At 44.3% G+C, this 18,689-nt stretch overlaps 1 protein-coding gene across 1 annotated transcript in view; it reads left to right on the forward strand.

Moving 5' to 3' along the window:
* Positions 1 to 18,489, forward strand: part of LOC103256109 (scaffold attachment factor B1-like) — a gene marked incomplete at its 5' end in the record, with an annotated part of 26,896 nt that extends 8,407 nt beyond the window's left edge. Inside the window, 5 exons of the mRNA XM_021710426.1 lie at positions 8,960 to 9,024; positions 9,107 to 9,313; positions 13,889 to 13,951; positions 16,948 to 16,975; positions 17,902 to 18,489. Coding sequence (XP_021566101.1) covers positions 8,960 to 9,024; positions 9,107 to 9,313; positions 13,889 to 13,951; positions 16,948 to 16,975; positions 17,902 to 18,431 — 893 coding nt within the window. The remainder of the gene's footprint in view (positions 1 to 8,959; positions 9,025 to 9,106; positions 9,314 to 13,888; positions 13,952 to 16,947; positions 16,976 to 17,901) is intronic.
* Between the last annotated feature and the right edge of the window lie 200 nt (positions 18,490 to 18,689).

Here is an 18,689-nt window from a genome sequence, read left to right on the forward strand (position 1 = left end):
CCTGTAATCCTGCGCCTTTGGGAGGCTGAGGTGAGTGAATTGCCTGAGCCTGCGGGTTCACACCCGCCTGGGCAACTTGGCAAGACCTCATCTCTACAATAAATAAAAAACCAGCCAGGTGTGGTAGCGCATGCCTGTAGTTCCAACTACTTGGAAGGATCACTGGAGCCCAGCAGGTCGAGGTGACCGGGAGCGGCCACTGCACTCCAGTCTGGGTGACAGAGTGAGACTCCCAACTCAAAAAAAAAAGACCACTACTTAGACCAAGCGCGTTGGCTCACGCCTATAATTCTGGCACTTTGGGAGGAAGAGGCAAGAGAATTGTCTGAGCCCAGGAGTTCAAGACCAGCCTGGGCAACTTGATGAGACCTTATCTCTACAATAAATCAAAAAATTAGCTGGGCGTGGTGGTGCACACCTGTAGTTCCAGCTACTTGGAAGGCTGAGGTGGAAGGATCACCGAGTCCAGCAGGTGAAAGCTATGGTGGCTGTGAGCATGCCACTGTACTCCCGCTTGGGCAACAGAATGAGCCTCCGACTCAAAAAAAAAAAAAAAACCAAACTAGTACTTGTAGTATAGTTTTTTAAAAATGCATGCATTAAGCAAAAAGCAAAAGTTCCTTCCTCATCATGAGGCATCCCATTACTAAATGTCTGAGCATACTTCACTGGAGTTTCTGTGTGTATACGGTCATTTCAACGTGTACGTGTGTGCATATGTATATGTGTTTATACATTTGTATGCATTTATTTTTCTTTCCTTTAACAAATTGGTCCTTGCCTGGTATAGTGGCTCAAACCTGTAATTCCAGTACTTTGGGAGGCTGAGGTGGAAGTATCATTGAGCCCAGGAGATTCAGATTCCAGACCAGTCTGGACAATACAGCAAGACCCCTTCTCTAAAACAATTAAATTAAAAAATTAGGCCAGGGGCAATGGCTCAAGCCTGTTATCCCAGTAGTTTGGGAGGCCATGGTGAGAGGATTGCCTGAGCACAGGTTCAAGAACAGCCTGGGCAACTTGGTGAGACCTCATTCCCTGCAATAAATCAAAAAATTAGCTGGGCATGGTGGCACGTGCCTGTAGTTCCAGCCACTCGGAAGGCTGAAGCGGAAGGATCGCCGGAGCCCAGCAGGTCGAGGCTGCGGTTGCCAGGAGCGGCCACTGTACTCCAGTCTGGGTGACAGTGAGACTCCAACTCAAAAAAAAAAAAAAAAAAAGAACATAAAATCTAGAATCCAAATAGTGTAGGTTAACAGCACTGCCTAGAACAAGATTAAGCCTTTAAGGACCAAAATACCACTAACAAGTTAAGTCAAGTGACAGGTTGAGAAGAAACAGTGGCCAACATTTCAGGGAACCCTTATAACTCAAGATAAACAACCCAGGAGAAAAATGGGCAAAGGGCCTGAAAAGGCAATTCAGAAAACACAAAGCCAATGATCTGAAGTATCTAGTCTATGAAGAAATGCAAGCACAATCTTTATCTGCAGATAAATACAATGAAATACATTTCTTCTATGGAACAAGCAACATTTAAAGAGAAACAGTAATGGATGTTAAGTGAGTTTAAGAGGCGCTCGCATACTGTGCTTAGGGATACCAGCCAGCAAAGCATTTTGGGGGATCTTTGTGTTATTGTTTGGCTTTTTTGATTTATTGTAGAGATGAGGTCTCGCCAAGGTGCCCAGGTGGGTCTCGAACCCGCGGGCTCAGGCAATACACTGACCTCAGCCTCCGAAAGCGCTGGGATTACAGGCTGAGCCACTGAGCCCGGCCTATGTTATGTTCTAAAACACCCTTCTTTGCTTTAAAAGCATAAAAAATTATCCTGTGTTGTAATCTTTATAGCTTTATTTTTATGTTCTATGTTTAATTCATAGAATTTATTTTGCGTATGGTGTAAGGTAGGTGTTAGGGATCAAAATTTGAAACACTTATGTCAAAGATCGCTCCTCCCCTTTCCCAGTCCCACAGCCCACCCCACCCCATCACACCCCAGCAAAAATAAAAACCACTCTTATGATGACTTTTGCCTTAGGTTAGTTTTGCCTGTTCTAGAACTCCATGTAAAATGGAGTCGTGCAATACACGCTCCTTTTCATCTTTGTTTATCTGGTATAATTAGTTTTATTCTGAAATTTTGCAGTGTGTGTTGTTGTTTTTATATGAACTAGGAAAAGTTGATTTATTAAGGATACATACATTGTGAAGGGCATAATGGGCGGGGCAACATCAAGAGTGTCTGCTGCCTATAGTGCGTGTTGATATCTGATGGGGCAGTTATTTACGTTTTATTGAATTATTTCCAACTGCTTTACCTGTACTTTTTTTTTTTCTTCTTTTTTTGAGCTGGAACTACAGGCACGCACTACCACACTAGGCTAATTTTTTTGATTTATTGTAGAGATGAGGTCTCACCAAGTTGCCCAGGCGGGTCTCGAGCCCGCAGGCTCAGGCAATTCACTCACCTCAGCCTCCCAAAGGCGCGGGATTACAGGCTGAGCCACCGAGCCCAGCTTACCAGTACTTTTTAATGAAGATTTTAACAGAAAACAGAGTGACCTTTTTAATGAATGAACTCAAAATGGTTTAAAATTTTAGAAAGCATATCTCAAGTAATCTCAGCACATCTCCAAAATTATCACCAAGTACAAATTAATGGGATATTTCATGGTGTTTGAGAAGATTTTGTAACTGGAGGTGCAAAGTTAGCGTGTTTGCTTTTTAAGTATTACCTAATCTTATTCTGAGGGGGGAAGTTGTTTTTATTTTGATATCATCTTACCTAAGAAGAGTTACAGGGCTGGTACACGGAATCCCCACCCACCCTGTGCCCAGACACACCAGTTAACATGCGCTTGCATTTACGTGACCCTTGTCTCTCCCTGTGTATATTTTTTCCCTGAACTGTTGATGGTAAGTTGGAAGGCGTGTGCCCTTAGCCCTGCACACTATAGTGCTTCCTAAAAGCAAGAACATTACATAACCAAAGGCAGGAAATCAGCACTGATGCAATACTATTATCTCATCTCTGATCTTATTTAGATTTAGTAATTTGTTCAGTAATGCTCTTTATAACTGAAGAGAAACAAAGTCCAGGGTTATGCATTGCAATCGGTTGTCATGCCTCTTTAGTTTTCTGAAATCCGAGGGACATGCTTTGTTTTTGTGACATTGCTGGTTTTTTCAGAGTATAGTTCACTGATTTTGTAGCCTATTTTTCAGTTTGAATTGTTTGGGGTTTTTCTTCCCCGTGATTAGGATCAAGCTGTATCCACTTGTCAGAAGTGCCACCAGAAGTAGTGTATTCTTAGTGTGTCTTATCCTGTGCGTCCGTTTGAGCCACTACTGGCGCTATTCACTGACTTAACATGTTGGCCAGGTTTCTCCACTGGAAAGTTGCTATCTTTCTCTTTGTAATTACATCTATGAGGAAGATACTTTGAGACTATGTTGATGTCCTATACATTTCCATTAGTTTCAACAACCACTCATTTCCTGTTCAGTCATTTATTACAGTGGTTGCCAAATGATGATTTTCTAATGTCATTGATCCTTCTGTTTATGGCTTGGTTTACTACCATAGGAATAGCTGGTCCTTCTCTTCCACTTATCAGTGTGAACTCACATTCTTAGTAAGTTGTAGGCTTTTTAAAAATTCTTATTTATAGCCGGGCTCGGTGGCTCAGCCTGTAATCCCGTGTCTTTGGGAGGCTGAGGTGAGTGGATTGCCTGAGCCCGCAGGTTCGAGACCCACCTGGGCGACTTGGCGAGACCTCATCTCTACAATAAATCAAAAAATCAGCTGGGCATGGTAGCGCGTACCTGTAATTCTGGCTACTTGGAAGGCTGAGGCGAAAGGATCGCCGGAGCCCAGTGGGTCGAGGCTACAGTGGCTGGGAGTGGCCACTGCACTCCAGTCTGGGCAACAGAGTGAGATTCCAACTCAAAAAAAAAAAATTCTTATTTACTGTGATATATAAGACCAAGGTGGGAGAATGTCTTGAGGCCAGGAGTTCAACCTTGGCAACATAGCAAGACTGTCTCTAGAGAATAAAAATGAACCAGACGAGGTGGCACACACCTGTAGTCCCAGCTACTCAGAAGGCTAAGACAGGAGGATTACTTGAGCCCAGGAGTTCAAGGTTACAAAGAGTTACGATCACATCACTGAACACCAGCCTAGGCAGCAGAGTGGGACCTTGTCTCAAAAAAAAAAAAAAAAATTGATCTTTGTATTGGGAGAAAGGCATAAAGCAGGGAGTGATTTTTTCCCAAGGTTATGTGGAAGTTGTTAGGGTACCGAGGGTGAGAGGGGATGGATGAATGGATGGGAAGGGGCGCAGCACCACTGGAACCGGCATGCCAGAGGTATGTGTGGTAACCAGAGAACCAAGTAATGCAAAGATTTGCAACACAGAGAGGTGAAAGAAGAAAAGATTTATTTAAGAAAGGATCACTTCCCACAGACAGTAAGCAGGCCTACACTCTAGATGAGTGTGTCACTGTAGCCCTCCAGCCCTGACTGCCGTGACTTCCTTGTTGACCACTTGTGGATATCTTGGAGACCCTGAGGGGGTTCCTGGTCACCAGAAACTGAGTATACAATGAGTCAGTATTGGTCATGCTTGAGAAATTCGAGTTTCTAAAAAGACTACAATAGGCTGGTACCGGTCATGTTTAAGGAGTCTGTGTTTCTGAAAAGACAAAGTTGGCAAAGTTAATCTTTACCTAGAGCGTGTATTTCTCCCGGACATAGTCTCTACTTTCTCATTGTGTGTTAGGGTTTAGGAACAAGATAAAAAATGGATTTCTCCAGTAGCGTCTACTTTCTCATCATCGTGTCAGGGTTTGAGAACAAGATTTAAAATATGGCTTTCTGCTCTCGGTCTGTCCTTTCAGAGGTCAGCTTCTCTCCCGTGTCTTTCCAAAAGCTAAGAACCATCTTGATGAAAAAGCTCTAGAAAGCTATGTCTCAGCAGTAGCTTTAAAACACGTGCCATGCTACGTAACACCTTGCTTTAAGACATGTTCTTAATTTTATAGCAAGCCTGCTCTTGACACCGAAAATTTGATTTTCGCCATGCCTAATGATTTCTATTTCCATTTTACTTCCATTCTGTTATTTCTAGTATCGTTTACATTTTTCTGTTTTCTACTCATTTTATCATTTGTATAAAAATTAAAGGCAAGTGGCCATATAAAGCTCCTGTTAGGATAAAAGTGGCAACATGCCTGCCCGCTGTGAACTGTTGGCTCTGGAACAGATTGTGAATGTTACCAATAAATACTTGATTAGTAAGAAAAATTGGGAGATCGGGTAAAGGGAATTGGGGGAAATGATTATCCTATTTTTAGCATTGTTGTCTAAAAAGTGAAATGTGAACCTGAAAAGGTATCTAGCCTCTTAATGTCTTTCATAATTTTTTTGTTTTTGTAGCAATGAGGTCTCTCTATGTTGCCTAGGTTGGGGCAGAATTCTTGGATTCAAGCAATCCTCCCTCCTTGGCCTCCCAAAGTTTGGGATTACAGGTGTGAGCCACCACACTCAGCCCATAACCCTTTTTCTAAACCTTAATTACTAAACTCCTGAAGAAAAACCTGGAGTTAAGTCATTGCCTTAGTTTTTTTTCTTGGAGTTAATCTCAGTACTTTATATTTAGAAAAACATTAGAGTGCCAAATAGCTAAAGCTAGAATAAGAATTAACAGATCAGTGAAAGAGAATCAAAACATTAAATAGTCCTAGACATATGTAGGAATATGATATTGAACACGGCTAACATTTCAAATTGATAGGGGGGCAGTGTTATTTAGTAAATGGTGTTGGGAAATCAGTTTAAAATGGGACGGCTATTTGGAAAATAGTTCCATTCAGCACAAAACTGAGGGTATAGGCCAGTAGCTCACGCCTGTAATCCCAGCACTTTGAGAGGCCGAGGTGAGAGAATTGCCTGAGTCCAGGGGTTTGAGACCAGCCTGGGCAACTTGACAAGACCTCGTCTCTACAGTAAATCAAAAAATTAGACAGGTATGGTAATGTGCTCTTGTAGTTCCAGCTGTTTGCAAGACTTGGGTGGAAAGATTGCCTGAGCCTAGCAAGCCTAGGCTGTGGTGGCCGTGAGCATGCTACTGTATGCCAGGCTAAGAAGCAACAGCGTGAAACTTCTACTAAAAAAAAACCCCCAAACTGAGAAAATAAGTGTTCAAATCCCCAAAACAACAAAAATACAGGTATATATTTTGTGCTCAGTGTGGAGGACGGCTTCTAAGCATAGAGGCACAAATTATTGACACATTAAAAACCAATTAATAGCTTTGGCTATGAACCAGTGAAATTTACCCAAAACCTGTAAATGAAATTAAAAGACTTGGCAACCCCCTCGAGTCCCCTCCTGCTGTGGGAGCTTTTCTGTCCTCTCAATAAATCCTGCTTTGAAAATAAATAAAAAATAAAAGACTGGTGAAGAGCTGGGAAGAAATATATATTGTGTGTGATATTCACGTTTCGATCAGGGAGGTGGGAGGCGGCTAGCCAAAGAAAAAAAAATTTTTTTTTTTTTTTTTTGAGTCGAAGTCTCCGTCACCCAGGCTGGAGTGCAGTGGCATGCTCACGGCCACCCCAGCCTCGACCGGCTGGGCTCCAGCGATCCTTCCGCCTCAGCCTTCCAAGTAGCTGGAGCTGCCTATGCTACCATGCCGTCTGATTTTTGTTTTTGTTGTAGAGATGAGGTCTTGCCAAGTTGCCCGGACTGGTCTCGAATCCATGGGCTCAAGCAGTCCACTCACTTCAGCTAAGTGCTAGGGTTACAGCTGAGCCACCAAGCCTGGCCACAAAAACGTTTTAATGGGGAAAATATAGATGAGAAATTTCTACAAGCGTACAGATGATTAACCACAAAAATTCAATGTAAATAGTAATCAGATAAATTCAGGTTAAAACAAGTATTCGAATTTTGCCTACCTCATTGGCAAGGATAAAGAAAAACGGACAATTTTAATTCAGATTCAGAAAGATTGGCATTTTTATCCAATGTTGATGGAAGTGTATAAATCAGAACAACCTTCCTCTAGGGAATCTTGATGGTATGTGGCAGGTTGTTTTTTGTTGGGTGGGGTGGGGGGGTTTCTTTTTCTAAGACTTAAAAATGCGCATATTCTGTCTTCTGGTGATGCCATTTCTAGAAATATGCCCTAAGATGATAACTACCGGTATGCAAAAAAGAATTCCTAGGCCAGGCACAGTGGCTCACACCTATAGTCTCTGTACTCTGGGAGGTGGAGACAAGAGGATTGCCAGAGCCAGGGGTTTGAGACCTGCCTGGACAACTTGGCAATACCTTGTTTCTACAAAAAAGAATTTAGCCAGGTGTGGTGGTGTGTGCCTGTAAGTCCAGCTACTCAGGAGGCTGAGGTGGAAAGGTAGCCTGAGCCCAGAAGGTTGAGGCTGTGGTGGCCGTGGGTATGTCACTGCACTCCAACCTGAGTGACAGAGTAAGACACTGACTAAAAAAAAAAAACGCAAATAGTTAGCAGAACATTCATTTATATTTTTTTTGAGTTAGGGACTCACTTTGTTACCCAGGCTAGAGTACAGTGGCACAATTATGGCTCACCACAGCCTCGACATTCTGGGCTCAGGAGATCCTTCTACCTCAGCTACCCGAGTGTCTGGGACTACAGGTATGTGCCACCATACCTGACTAATTTTTTAACTTTTTGCAGAGATGAGTTCTTGCTGTGTTGTCCATACTGGTCTCGAACTCCTGGACTCAAGCAGTCCTCCCACCTTGGCCTCCCAAAGTGCTGGGATTAACAGGTGTGAGCCACTGCACCCAACTAGGACATTAATATTTATAAATACCCTCTTGTTTATTAATTGGTATTAATTAGATCACTAATCTATAGCCATATAGTGCTATTAAAAAACAATGGAAAGCAGTTCACAACATACTAAGTTAAAGATCAAACAAAGCCAGGCTCGGTGGCTCAGCCTGTAATCCCGCGCCTTGCGAGGCTGAGGTGAGTGAATTGCCTGAGCCCGCTGGTTCGAGACCCGCCTGGGCAACTTGGTGAGACCTCATCTCTACAATAAATCAAAAAATTAGCCGGGTGCGGTAGCGTGCGCCTGTAGTTCCAGCTACTTGCGAGGCGGAGGCGGAAGGATCTCCGGAGCCCAGCAGGTCGAGGCTGCGGTGGCCGGAAACGGCCACTGCACTCCAGTCTGGGCAACAGAGTGAGACTCCCAACTCAAAAAAAAAAAAAAAAAAAAAGATCAAACAGTAGTATAGTGCCATTTTGTAAGCAAAGTACATGACTATGTGTAGCAAAATAATGGAAGGAAACCTGTCCATCTAGAACATGAGGGCCAACTCTAGGTGCTAATTGTCATTTCGTTTTGCTTCTTTAGGTTTTGCTTCATATCATTGTTTCTGTGGGAAGACATAGGGTGTTCCACGTTTGTGTCAGATTCTCATCTCCCCACGAACAAAGTCATTTGACAAGAAGGGCAGGCCTCAGGACAGGTGTGGTCAGCATCAGTTGTACTGAGAACTTGTTTCCAGCGCCTCCTCTTCCAAGCCAGTTGATAAGAACAGAACCCCTTCCATGTGAGGGTAGGGTGAGAGTTTGTCTGGAATGGCCATCTCTGGATCACACACTGTTCCTGGGTTGGGAGGTGCCATGGGTGTTTACGGTATTCACTTACATGGTGCTCAGCGCTTATGAAAATGAAGGTTGACCAGTCATGGTGGTTCACACCTGTAATCCTAGCACTTTGGGAGGCCGTGGCCAGAGGATTGCTTGAGCCCAGGAGTTCGAGATCAGCCAGGGCAACGTAGCGAGACCCTGTCTTAATTTTAAAGAAAAAAATAATTTCTTTAAATTAATAAATGGAGGTTTTTGCTTCTGGAAAATAGATGTTATCGATCTCATGTTGTAAATGGTTCTCTCTTCAGGGCGTAAACCAGAAGAAGAGGGTGTGGAAGATAACGGACTTGAGGAAAACTCAGGGGACGGACAGGTATGTATAACCTGGTGAGTGAATCAGCTTGGTGGGCGGACTGGTGGCAGTCACGTGATAGTTTTATTTTGCTTTGTCACAGGAGGATGTTGAGACCAGTTTGGAGAACTTGCAGGACATCGACATGATGGATATCAGTGTGCTAGATGAAGCAGAAATCGACAATGGGAGCGTTGCAGATTGTGTCGAGGATGATGATGCTGATAATCTCCAGGAGTCCCTGTCTGATAGCAGAGAACTGGTCGAGGGAGAGATGAAAGAGCTCACGGAGCAGCTGCAGGAACATGCTGTAGGTAACTCGGCCATGTCCCTAGAACGTACCCTGATGTGTCAGCTTCACAAATATCGTAAGAAATGTTTTATATTGGAGAGTAATTTCCTTTAATGCCACTTCCGAAGAATGATGGCTGATGCATTTATGTACACAATTCAGATGATACTGAAAATACTCTTTGGGTTGTTGAAAAGTGGTATCTCTTATATTGCACAAGTACTTGCTGTACCCATTTGCAGAATGCAGGATGAAACATTTTGAGGACTATTGAAAGCCCTCCTGTTTCAGGAAGTTGATCTGTGGTGTTAGGATGCCTTGAAAATATTGAGATTGGGAGCAGTTAGAAATTGGTCTTTTTCTGTGAGGACCCAACTGGTACCCTCCCAGCAGTCAACCTTTAAAACAAATCTTGACATTTCAGCTTATGTGTTTTAATATGTTTTAATTTTGTACAGGCAGGCTTGGTCTTGCAGTGTTGCACTGACCGGTTTCGAACTTCTGGCCTCAAACCCAGCCTCTTTTTTCATGTTAGATATGTATCAGCAGGTGCGATGGTGCACGCCTGTAATCCCAGCAGTTTGGGAGACCGAGGTGAGGGATTGTCTGAGCCCATGGATTCAAGACCAACCTGGATAACTTGGCAAGACCTCGTCTCTACAATAAATAAAAAAATTAGCCAGACATGGTGGCGCATGCCTATAGTTCCAGCTACTTGGAAGGCTGAGGTGGAAGGATCGCCTGAGCCCAGCAGGTTGAGGCTGTGGCGGCAGCGAGTGTGCCACTGCACTCCAGCCAGGGCGACAGAGTGAGATTCCAACTCAAGAGAAAAAAAAGAAAGAAACATATCATCTATGTAATAAAACTATAATGGGTATTATATTTTGAACTCTACTTGCCAGGCATTAATCCTTTTAGCATAATATGAGTTGTAGGTGTTGTTGGCCGCATGTTCAGTTGTGGAATTTAGGGAGTAAAGAGCTAACAAGTATCATGAGGTGTTATAGTTTATAATGAGAGAAGAATGAACATCAGACTCATGTCTGAGAATTAAGATCAGGCACCACGTTATATTGATACTGTGACTTTGATGTTAAATGTTTCATTTACGTGAGGACTCAGGTTGGTCAGGATACAGAACAGGCAGCCTCAGAAACTGCGCATCATCTGTGTAGGGCTCATTACATGTTGGGGGGCGGGGCTTGGATCCTCTGCAGTGAGTCCTGCCATCCTCCTGGAGGAAGGAAGCCCCGGTCTGTGCCAGTCGATCCTCTGCCGTTCCTTGGAATAGTTTTGCATTTCTTTTCAGAACTGAGACTGGGTGTTTTTGGAGGTAGCAGGTTGTAGTCTTAGAATGGAGAATTGGGTTTTGAGAACTGGCTGTTATTCTGATACAAATAAGCTGTGCACTTTTGCTTTTTTGGTGAGTCTCCTTTACCAGCTTCCTACAAAAAAGTAACAGAAACACATAGTGATTGGCCAGTGACTGGCCAGGTAATCCTAGCACTTTGGGAGACTGAGGTAAGAGGATTGCCTAAGCCCAGGGTGTCCACACCAGCCTGAGCAACTTGGCGAGACCTCATCTCTACAGTCAATCAAAAAATTAGCCAGGTGTGGTAGTGCATGCCTTTATTTCTGGTTACTTGGAAGGCTGATGCGGAAGGATTGCCAGAGCCCAGCAGGTTGATGCTGGGGTGGCCATGAGTGTGCCACGGAACTCCAGCCTGGGTGACAGAGTGAGATTCCAACTCAAAAAAAAAAAAAAAAAAGAAGGGTATATGGGGGCAGGTATATAATTTCTGTCACTATGTCTTCTCTTTTTTTCAATTTATTGTCTTTTTAATTCTTTTGATTTGTTGTAGAGTTGAGGTCTCACCACACTGTCTCTTTTTCTTTTTTTTTTTTGTCTGTTTAATTTTTTTGATTTATTGTAGAGACAGGGTCTCATCAGGTTGTCCAGGCTAGTCTCAAATCCCTAGGCTCAGCCAATCCTCTTGCTTCCACCTCCCAGAGTGCTGGGATGACAGGCGTGAGCCACCACACCTGGCTTGCATTTTCTTAAGACTGTTTTTTCCCTCCTAATTGGAAAATCATATGTTCTGTAACAAAAGCTGAAAACACCCTAAATGTCTAGAAGCAGTATAGTTTAAGAGTTAGGAGCATAGACTGGAGGCCTGTCATTTATTGTGTGACCTTGGATAAATTATTTAACCTCTCAGTACCTCAGTCACAGGTTTGGGGAGGATTCAGTGGATTTAAGCTTATCACAGACTTAAAGTAGAAGCAAACCATCAACTGGCCATCTACCCATTTGGGGGTGGGGGGGTTGTGTTTTTGGGAGTGTAGTGGCTCACTCGTGGTCACCTCACATCTACCTGAAGGGCTCTGGCGATCCTTCCGCCTTAGCCTTCCAAGAAGCCGGAACTGCAGGCGTGTGCCATCACACTTGGCTAATTTTTTTATTTATTCTAGAGATGAGGTCTTGCCTAGTTACCCAGGCTGATCTCAAACCTCTGGGTTCAGGCAGTTCTCTCACCTTGGCCTCCCAAAGTGCGGGGATTATAGGCATGAGCCATTGCACCCGTCCTGTGTTTTTGTTTTGTTTTGCTGTTTGTTTGTTCGTTTGTTTGTTTTTGAGTTGGAGTCTTGCTCTGTCGCCCAGACTGGAGTGCAGTGGCTGCTCCTGGCCACCGCAGCCTTGACCTGCTGGGCTCTGGCAAGCCTTCCGCCTCAGCCTTCCAAGTAGACGGAATTACAGGCATACGCTATCATGCCTGGCTGATTTTTTGATTTATTGTAGAGATGAGGTCTCGCCAAGTTGCCCAGGCGGGTCTCAAACCCGCGGGCTCAGGCATTCCACTCACCTCAGCCTCCCCAAGCGAGGTATTACAGGCTGAGCCACCGAGCCCGGCTTATTTGTTTATTTTTACAGACAGTTCTCACTGTCACCCAAGCTGCAGCCTCAAACTCCAAAGCTCAAACTCTGACTCAAAAAAAAATTTGTTATTCTCAGTAACACAGTTGTTATTGCTCTGTAACATCAAAATGAACTAAGCAGGTTTATATGAACTAAACCAGTCTCCAAGAAGGATGTAAAATCAGGCAGGTTCAGAATGGTGTGCTGCCTCAAGCAGTAGGGGATAGGGGGTGTAGTCTTTAGCACCTGCATGTGTAGCATATCTGGTGACAGGAGTGGTGGGGGGTGGTTTTTAATGAATAGGCTTTTTCTTTTTGAGTTGGAGTCTCACTCTGTCGTTCAGGCTGGAATGCAGTGACACATTCATGGTCACCCCAGTGTCCACCTGCTGGGCTCCGGAGGTTCTTCCCCTCAGCCTTCCAGGTAGACGGAACTACAAGTGTGCACGTGATCTCGCCAAGTTGCTGGTCTCGAACCTGAGGGCTCAGGCAATCCACTCGCCTTAGCCTCCCAAACTGCTGGGATTACAGGCTGAGCCACCGTGCTCAGCCAGTGAATAGGCTTTTGTACCTTTTGAGTTTTTTGATTATGTATGGGTGTCTTTTCTAGTTAAGTAAAAGTGATGATGATACATTCTTATTATTAAATACCTAAAAAGTATACCAACCTTCAGAGCTTTTTAGTGTGTAGCCAAAACTAGTTTTGCGTCACAAAGCATCTGAGTCCCCTTTATTTGGGGGAATCCCTTGCCTTATTGGGCAGAGCCCATCTCTTAGATAAGCTCGATGTGCTGGTTACTCTTCCCCTGCAGGTGGGGCATAGATTGGTCACCTGGATTTTTCCAGTTTTGTGCTCCTGTCCCTAAACTCAGATTTGGAAGTTGATAGATGCTAGAAGACAGGTTCTTAGAAATGCTGTTTGACGGGGTTCGGTGGCTCAGCCTGTAATCCCGCACCTTTGGGAGGCTGAGGTGAGTGGATTGCCTGAACCGCCTCGACAACTTGGCGAGACCTCATCTCTACAATAAATCAAAAATCAGCCGGGCGTGGTAGTGCTCGCCTGTAGTTCCAGCTACTCGGAAGACTGAGGCGGAAGGTTCGCCGGAGCCCAGCAGGTCGAGGCTGCAGTGACCGAGAGCAGCCACTGCACTCCAGTCTGGGTGACAGAGTGAGACTCCAACTCAATTAAAAAAAAAAAAGAAAGAGAGAAATGCTGTTTGGTCTGGGCAGAAGCTGTCCCAGAAGCAGCAGTCCCCACATCGGCAGCATTCAGGCTTGAGTAAGCAGTGGTGGCCCAAGACTTTACTCTGCAGCATGATTCTAGACACTTTTCCTGGAAGAGCAGCCCCAGACCTGGTGTTCACTTTCACCTACAGGGTCTGTGTACTACCTAATTTTAATCTCTTCCGCTTACCTTAGATTTTTTTCTTTGGCTTGCATCTTGACACTCACTGATAGCATTTTAGTGGATTTCCTGGTCTATCTGCCAATAGACACTTGTATACAACATTTCTTTCAGTGTACCTGGAACGATACTATAAGGCTGTTTTCATTCCTGCTTTGGGTTTAAAATTGTGTTGTAAGTTATTTTCATGACTTAACTTTACATTGTACAGATATACCATTATGTTATTTTTTTGCTGATGTAGTGAACTGTGTTCTGCGTTTATTTTACAGGTAGAGGACAAAGAAACTATAAACAATTTAGATACTTCATCATCTGACTTCACTATATTACAGGTAAATTGTTGTATGTCTCAGTACTTGTAGAATCAAAGGTTAGACCACAATTTCTTGAAACTGCTTAAGACATTATAAGACCATGCTTGGTAGCTCAGCCTGTAATCCCAGCACTTTGGGAGGCCAAGGCAAGTGGATTGCCTGAGCCTACGGGTTTGAGACCAGTCCAGGCAACTTGGCGAGACCTCATCTCTATAATAAAAATAAAAAATAGCTGGACTTGGTATCACGCTTCTGGAGTTCCGGCTACTCGGATGACTGAGGCAGAAGGATTGCCAGAGCCCAGGAGGTTGGTGCTGGTGTGGCCATGAGCATGTGTGCCACTGCACTCCATTCAGCCTGGGTAAAGGAGTGAGATTCCAACGGAAAAAAAAAAAAAAAGACATTGTATACCAGTTCCAGCTAATAGTCATTGCAAGGATCATTGTCAGGATCTTTAGAGGGATGTTTGCTTTCTGCTTTTTCCCAAATAAAATGTACCTGTTGCCAAGAACTTATCTCTTGGTTTCGACTAGTGTCTCCAAGCACTATGGCTTACCAGCAGCTGATAGAGGGGTGTATTATGTGACATTCTTGTTCATTGCATTGTGGGGAGGGGGGACAGTTGAGCTCTGCTGGGAAAGGTGGAGTCTCAGGGTTTGGTCCTGTCTTGGAAAGTTGTCCTTACAGATTTCTTTTAATGACTGTATCATTTGGCTGCTTCATTACCATCTGTATAAATATCAAATTTGAGGTGAGAGCTTTCAGGTATGATTCTTGCAAGTGTGAGTCCTGTGTTTTCTTTTGTTTTGCCAGCCTACATAGATGTAAATTGTTGGGGTACGCTTACCTGGATAGCTTTTTAATTTTCATTAGACATTTTTGTAAGGAAATGAAAATAGAATCAACTTTTGTGAGGCCTTTTTTTTTTTTTTTTTTTTTAATGTCCCCAATGCTGTTCTTATTAGAAATCACCTTTCAGAAGATCTCCATTTGCTTCTGCCTGGCAGGGGCAAGGGAGATATTGGAAAGCCAGAACTACAGCCTTGAGGAGGGTACGAACCTCAAGAAAACTTGGTGCAGCCCAGCTCTCCTTTAGAGCTGATGTGTCTGTCTACCTGCAAAGTGACACAACCATTCCTGATTCAGAAAGGAAAGGAGGAACCAAAGCTTGTCATTTTCTCTAATGTCTTTCTAGGTCAAAAACTCCCATGTTAAATGGAAAATACACAGTCCCTTCCAGAGACAAAGGAATATGTTCACTTCTTTCTAGAGAATTATTTTGCCAAGATAATTTGCTTTTGTCATAAAGTCTTAATTTCACTCATGGGATAAGGTACGTGGGAAAGAAATAGATAAAGTTAGAAACCACAAGAAATGTCTGATTTCTTAGAGCATCTGAGGATAGCAGGGCTGTTCCCAGTGGAAAGTGCAAATCGTTCACATCCATTTATTGGTATGTGTGAAGCACCTGTGATGTGTTAGGTGTAGTGTTAACTACCCAGATTACAGAGATGCATGAGAAGTAAAGGTGTGCCCTGTCCTCAAAGGACCCGCCATCTCAAGGTGACGTACACATGTAAGCGGCGTTGGAAGGAGGTTTGAACAGATGGTTAGAAGCAGACTCATAATCACACGACCCTTGCTCAGAGCCTGTCTCTGCTCCCTGCCTGTGGCATATCCTTGGGCAAGTTACTCGGAGACCTGTGAAAGAAGTGGGGGAGCTGATAGTGCCAGCCTCCTGGGGCTGTCTGATGACCAGTGTATGTCTATGAAAGATGCTACGTTTAACCGGAAACCTAGTCAGTGCTCATCCGTGTGGGCTGCACTTCCCGAGTAAGGTACCTTGTGTGCATGGGAGCCTGGGGACTACCTGAGAAGAGCCCTTTCCTTAATGGGGCACCACCTGGAATTAGGTTAGACAGGGAGCCCCTGGAGAATCCTTTCTAGAGGAGACGGCCCAAGATAAATGCTGAGTCTTATGTATCACTTTGCCAGGATGGGCCTGTTGGGGAGGGAGATGGTGTGGGAAGCCATTGGCTGAAGGCTGGAGGCCACAGAGGGACAAGAGCTCACTGTAAGTGATAGCAAGGTGTAGACAGATATAATTGGGTACTAAAGCCAGACACTGTAGACCAGGACCAGCTCTAGGCTGAATGGACAGGGCTCCGTGGAAAGAGTTTGAATGACATTTAGAACCGGCCAGTGGGAAGGCCGGGCGTGGTGGCTCATGCCTGTGATCCCAGTACTTTGGGAGGACGAGGCTATAGGATTGCCTGAGTCCAGGGGTCCAAGACCTGCCTGGGCAACTTGGCAAGACCTATCTCTACAAGAAATAAAAAAATTAGCCGAGTGTGGTGGCTTGTGCCTGTAGTTCTAGCTACTTAGAAGACTGAGGCAAAAAAGATCGCCTGAGCCCAGTAGGTTGAGGCTGTGGTAGCCATGAGCAGCGTGCCACTGCATTCCAACCCGGGTGACAGAGTGAGATGCCGACTTAAAAAAAAAATAAAATTGACCAGTGGGGACACTGATCAGAAGAGTGAATACCAGAGGTATTCAGGTGGCCAGGGCGGCACACATGCAAAATAAGAGCAGAGTCAGACCACCTGTGCCCGTATGCCCTCAGTCTTTCAAATTTTCAGAAAGCTAAGTGAAAAAGTGATTGATAGATGCCACGCATTTTACTAGACACTAAATTAGGAAACAGAAAACATTACTTCCCTTGAATTTCAGAATTCCAGCTTTGGGAACAAACAGGGGTGTGTGATCACTTCTTCCCATGAACTGTGACCAGATCTCAGGCCCTTAGAGAGAGACTAAATGGAGGGTGGGCTGAGTGAAGTGTCTGCCAGCAGGTGAGGTGGCTCCTCAAACAGGCAGTGTCCCCTCCTCTCGGATTTGTGAGTTTCCCAGTCTGTGTTTTTTCAGTTTCTTTTTTAGTGAATCTAGTTTTCAGTTGTGATATACTGTAGGTGTCATTTGTCTGGCACAGTCTTACTTAAGTTTTTTTGTTGCAGGAAATCGAAGAGCCCTCCCTGGAGCCAGGTACTGTTAATGGAAAACTTACCAGTGGGGGTTTGGAACTGTTCTAGTTTTCCACCTTCTCTAATTTGAATTCTTTGGTTTTTAAAAGTTGCCTTACTGTAGTATACATTGTTCTGAAGGTTTACATCCAGAACCTACCAGGATCATAGAGATTGGAAACCCAGCCATATCACCAGATCTGTACAAGTGGCCAATTCTCATTTTACAAAATGTATCAGTGAGATGAGACTGTCTCATGCCTTGTTAAATATAAACGGCATTTCCGCATATGTCCAAAGAGTTTGCATGCCTCTCGAGAGCTGGTACCTCTGGACCCACAAACAGATCTTGTGATATTGGGCCATAGCTTAATCGTGTGGTTTTTAATTCAGGCAGCACAGGTAGTGGTAGGGAGATACATTTTAAAACATTGAGACATAACTGGATTCCAGAAGAGGAAAGAGTGTCTTCATGAGAATTCCAAACACTATTCACTTTCTGGACTGCAAATATCTCAGAGCACCGATGGAAGAGATTCTGGTTTTCATGTTGGACTGTTCTGTTAAAAGAAATTCAAAGAAATTTGGAAATTGAGCTGTTCAGTGAATGGTGATACATTCAGTTAAGCAACTTGGACTTTGGAAGCTAAATTTGGAAGAGTCATATATAAACGACGACAGAATGAAGACTGTCAAGAATCAGCCAGAAGGTTTTGGGGGTTAAATCTCTGGGATGCTTTTCTCTCCCGTGTAGCTAGAGGCTTGCTAGAGGTCGCAGCGCAGGTAGCGTAACCAGTGTAACCTTGTGTACCCGCGGGTTTTCCAATCTCTGTGTAGCTAGCAGTTCTCTTCGTGTTAGTGTGGCAGCCGTGCCCGTTCCACATTTGTGATTGCTTTATTTCCCTGGTAATTAAACCTTGTGCCATTCTATTCCTGTTAAATCCGTAGAAAATGAGAAAATACTCGACATTTTGGGGGAAACTTGTAAATCTGAGCCAGGAAAAGAAGAAGGTTCCGAGCTGGAGCAGCCATTTGCACAGGATACAAGTAGCGTGGGGCCAGACAGAAAGCTTGCGGAGGAAGAGGACCTTTTTGACAGCGCCCATCCGGAGGAGGGTGACTTAGATTTGGCCAGCGAGTCAACACACGCTCAGGCGGGCGAGGCAGACAGCCTGTTAGCGGTAGTGAAAAGGGAGCCCGTGGAGCAGCCGGGCGATGGCGGCAGGACGGACTGTGAGCCTGTAGGGCCAGAGCCGGCAGTTGAGCAGAGTAGCGCGGCCTCCGAGAACGCGGAGGCCTCTAGCGAGGAGGTCGCGGAAGCGCCCACGGAAGCCCCAAGCCCCGAAGCCAGAGATAGCAAGGAAGACGGGAAGAAGTTTGCTTTTGAAGCTTGTAATGAAGTCCCTCCGGCTCCTAAAGAGTCCTCAGCCAGTGAGGGCGCTGATCAGAAAATGAGGTTTGTTTTTTCTCAGTTTTAGACCAGACGCTATCTCCTTTCCATTGGTCGTTTAATGACACACATAAGCTGTTTTTTCTGCAATTGGCCAGCCAGACTGATGAAATTGTAGTTTCGCTTCTAAAGATTGTTTTATTTCTCTTTGTGTATTTACACTGATTACATAATCTTTTTTCTTTTCTCAACCTATCATGGTTGTGTTCTTTAATTCTTCCTAATTATCTTTAGCCCAGCAGAATTAATTAATTCCTATGGGTCTGAAATCTTATGGTTAGGTCAG

The sequence above is a fragment of the Carlito syrichta genome, unplaced genomic scaffold (genome assembly GCF_000164805.1).
Source record: "Carlito syrichta isolate Samal-C Ts95f unplaced genomic scaffold, Tarsius_syrichta-2.0.1 Scaffold288933, whole genome shotgun sequence".
NCBI classification, from domain to species: domain Eukaryota; kingdom Metazoa; phylum Chordata; class Mammalia; order Primates; family Tarsiidae; genus Carlito; species Carlito syrichta.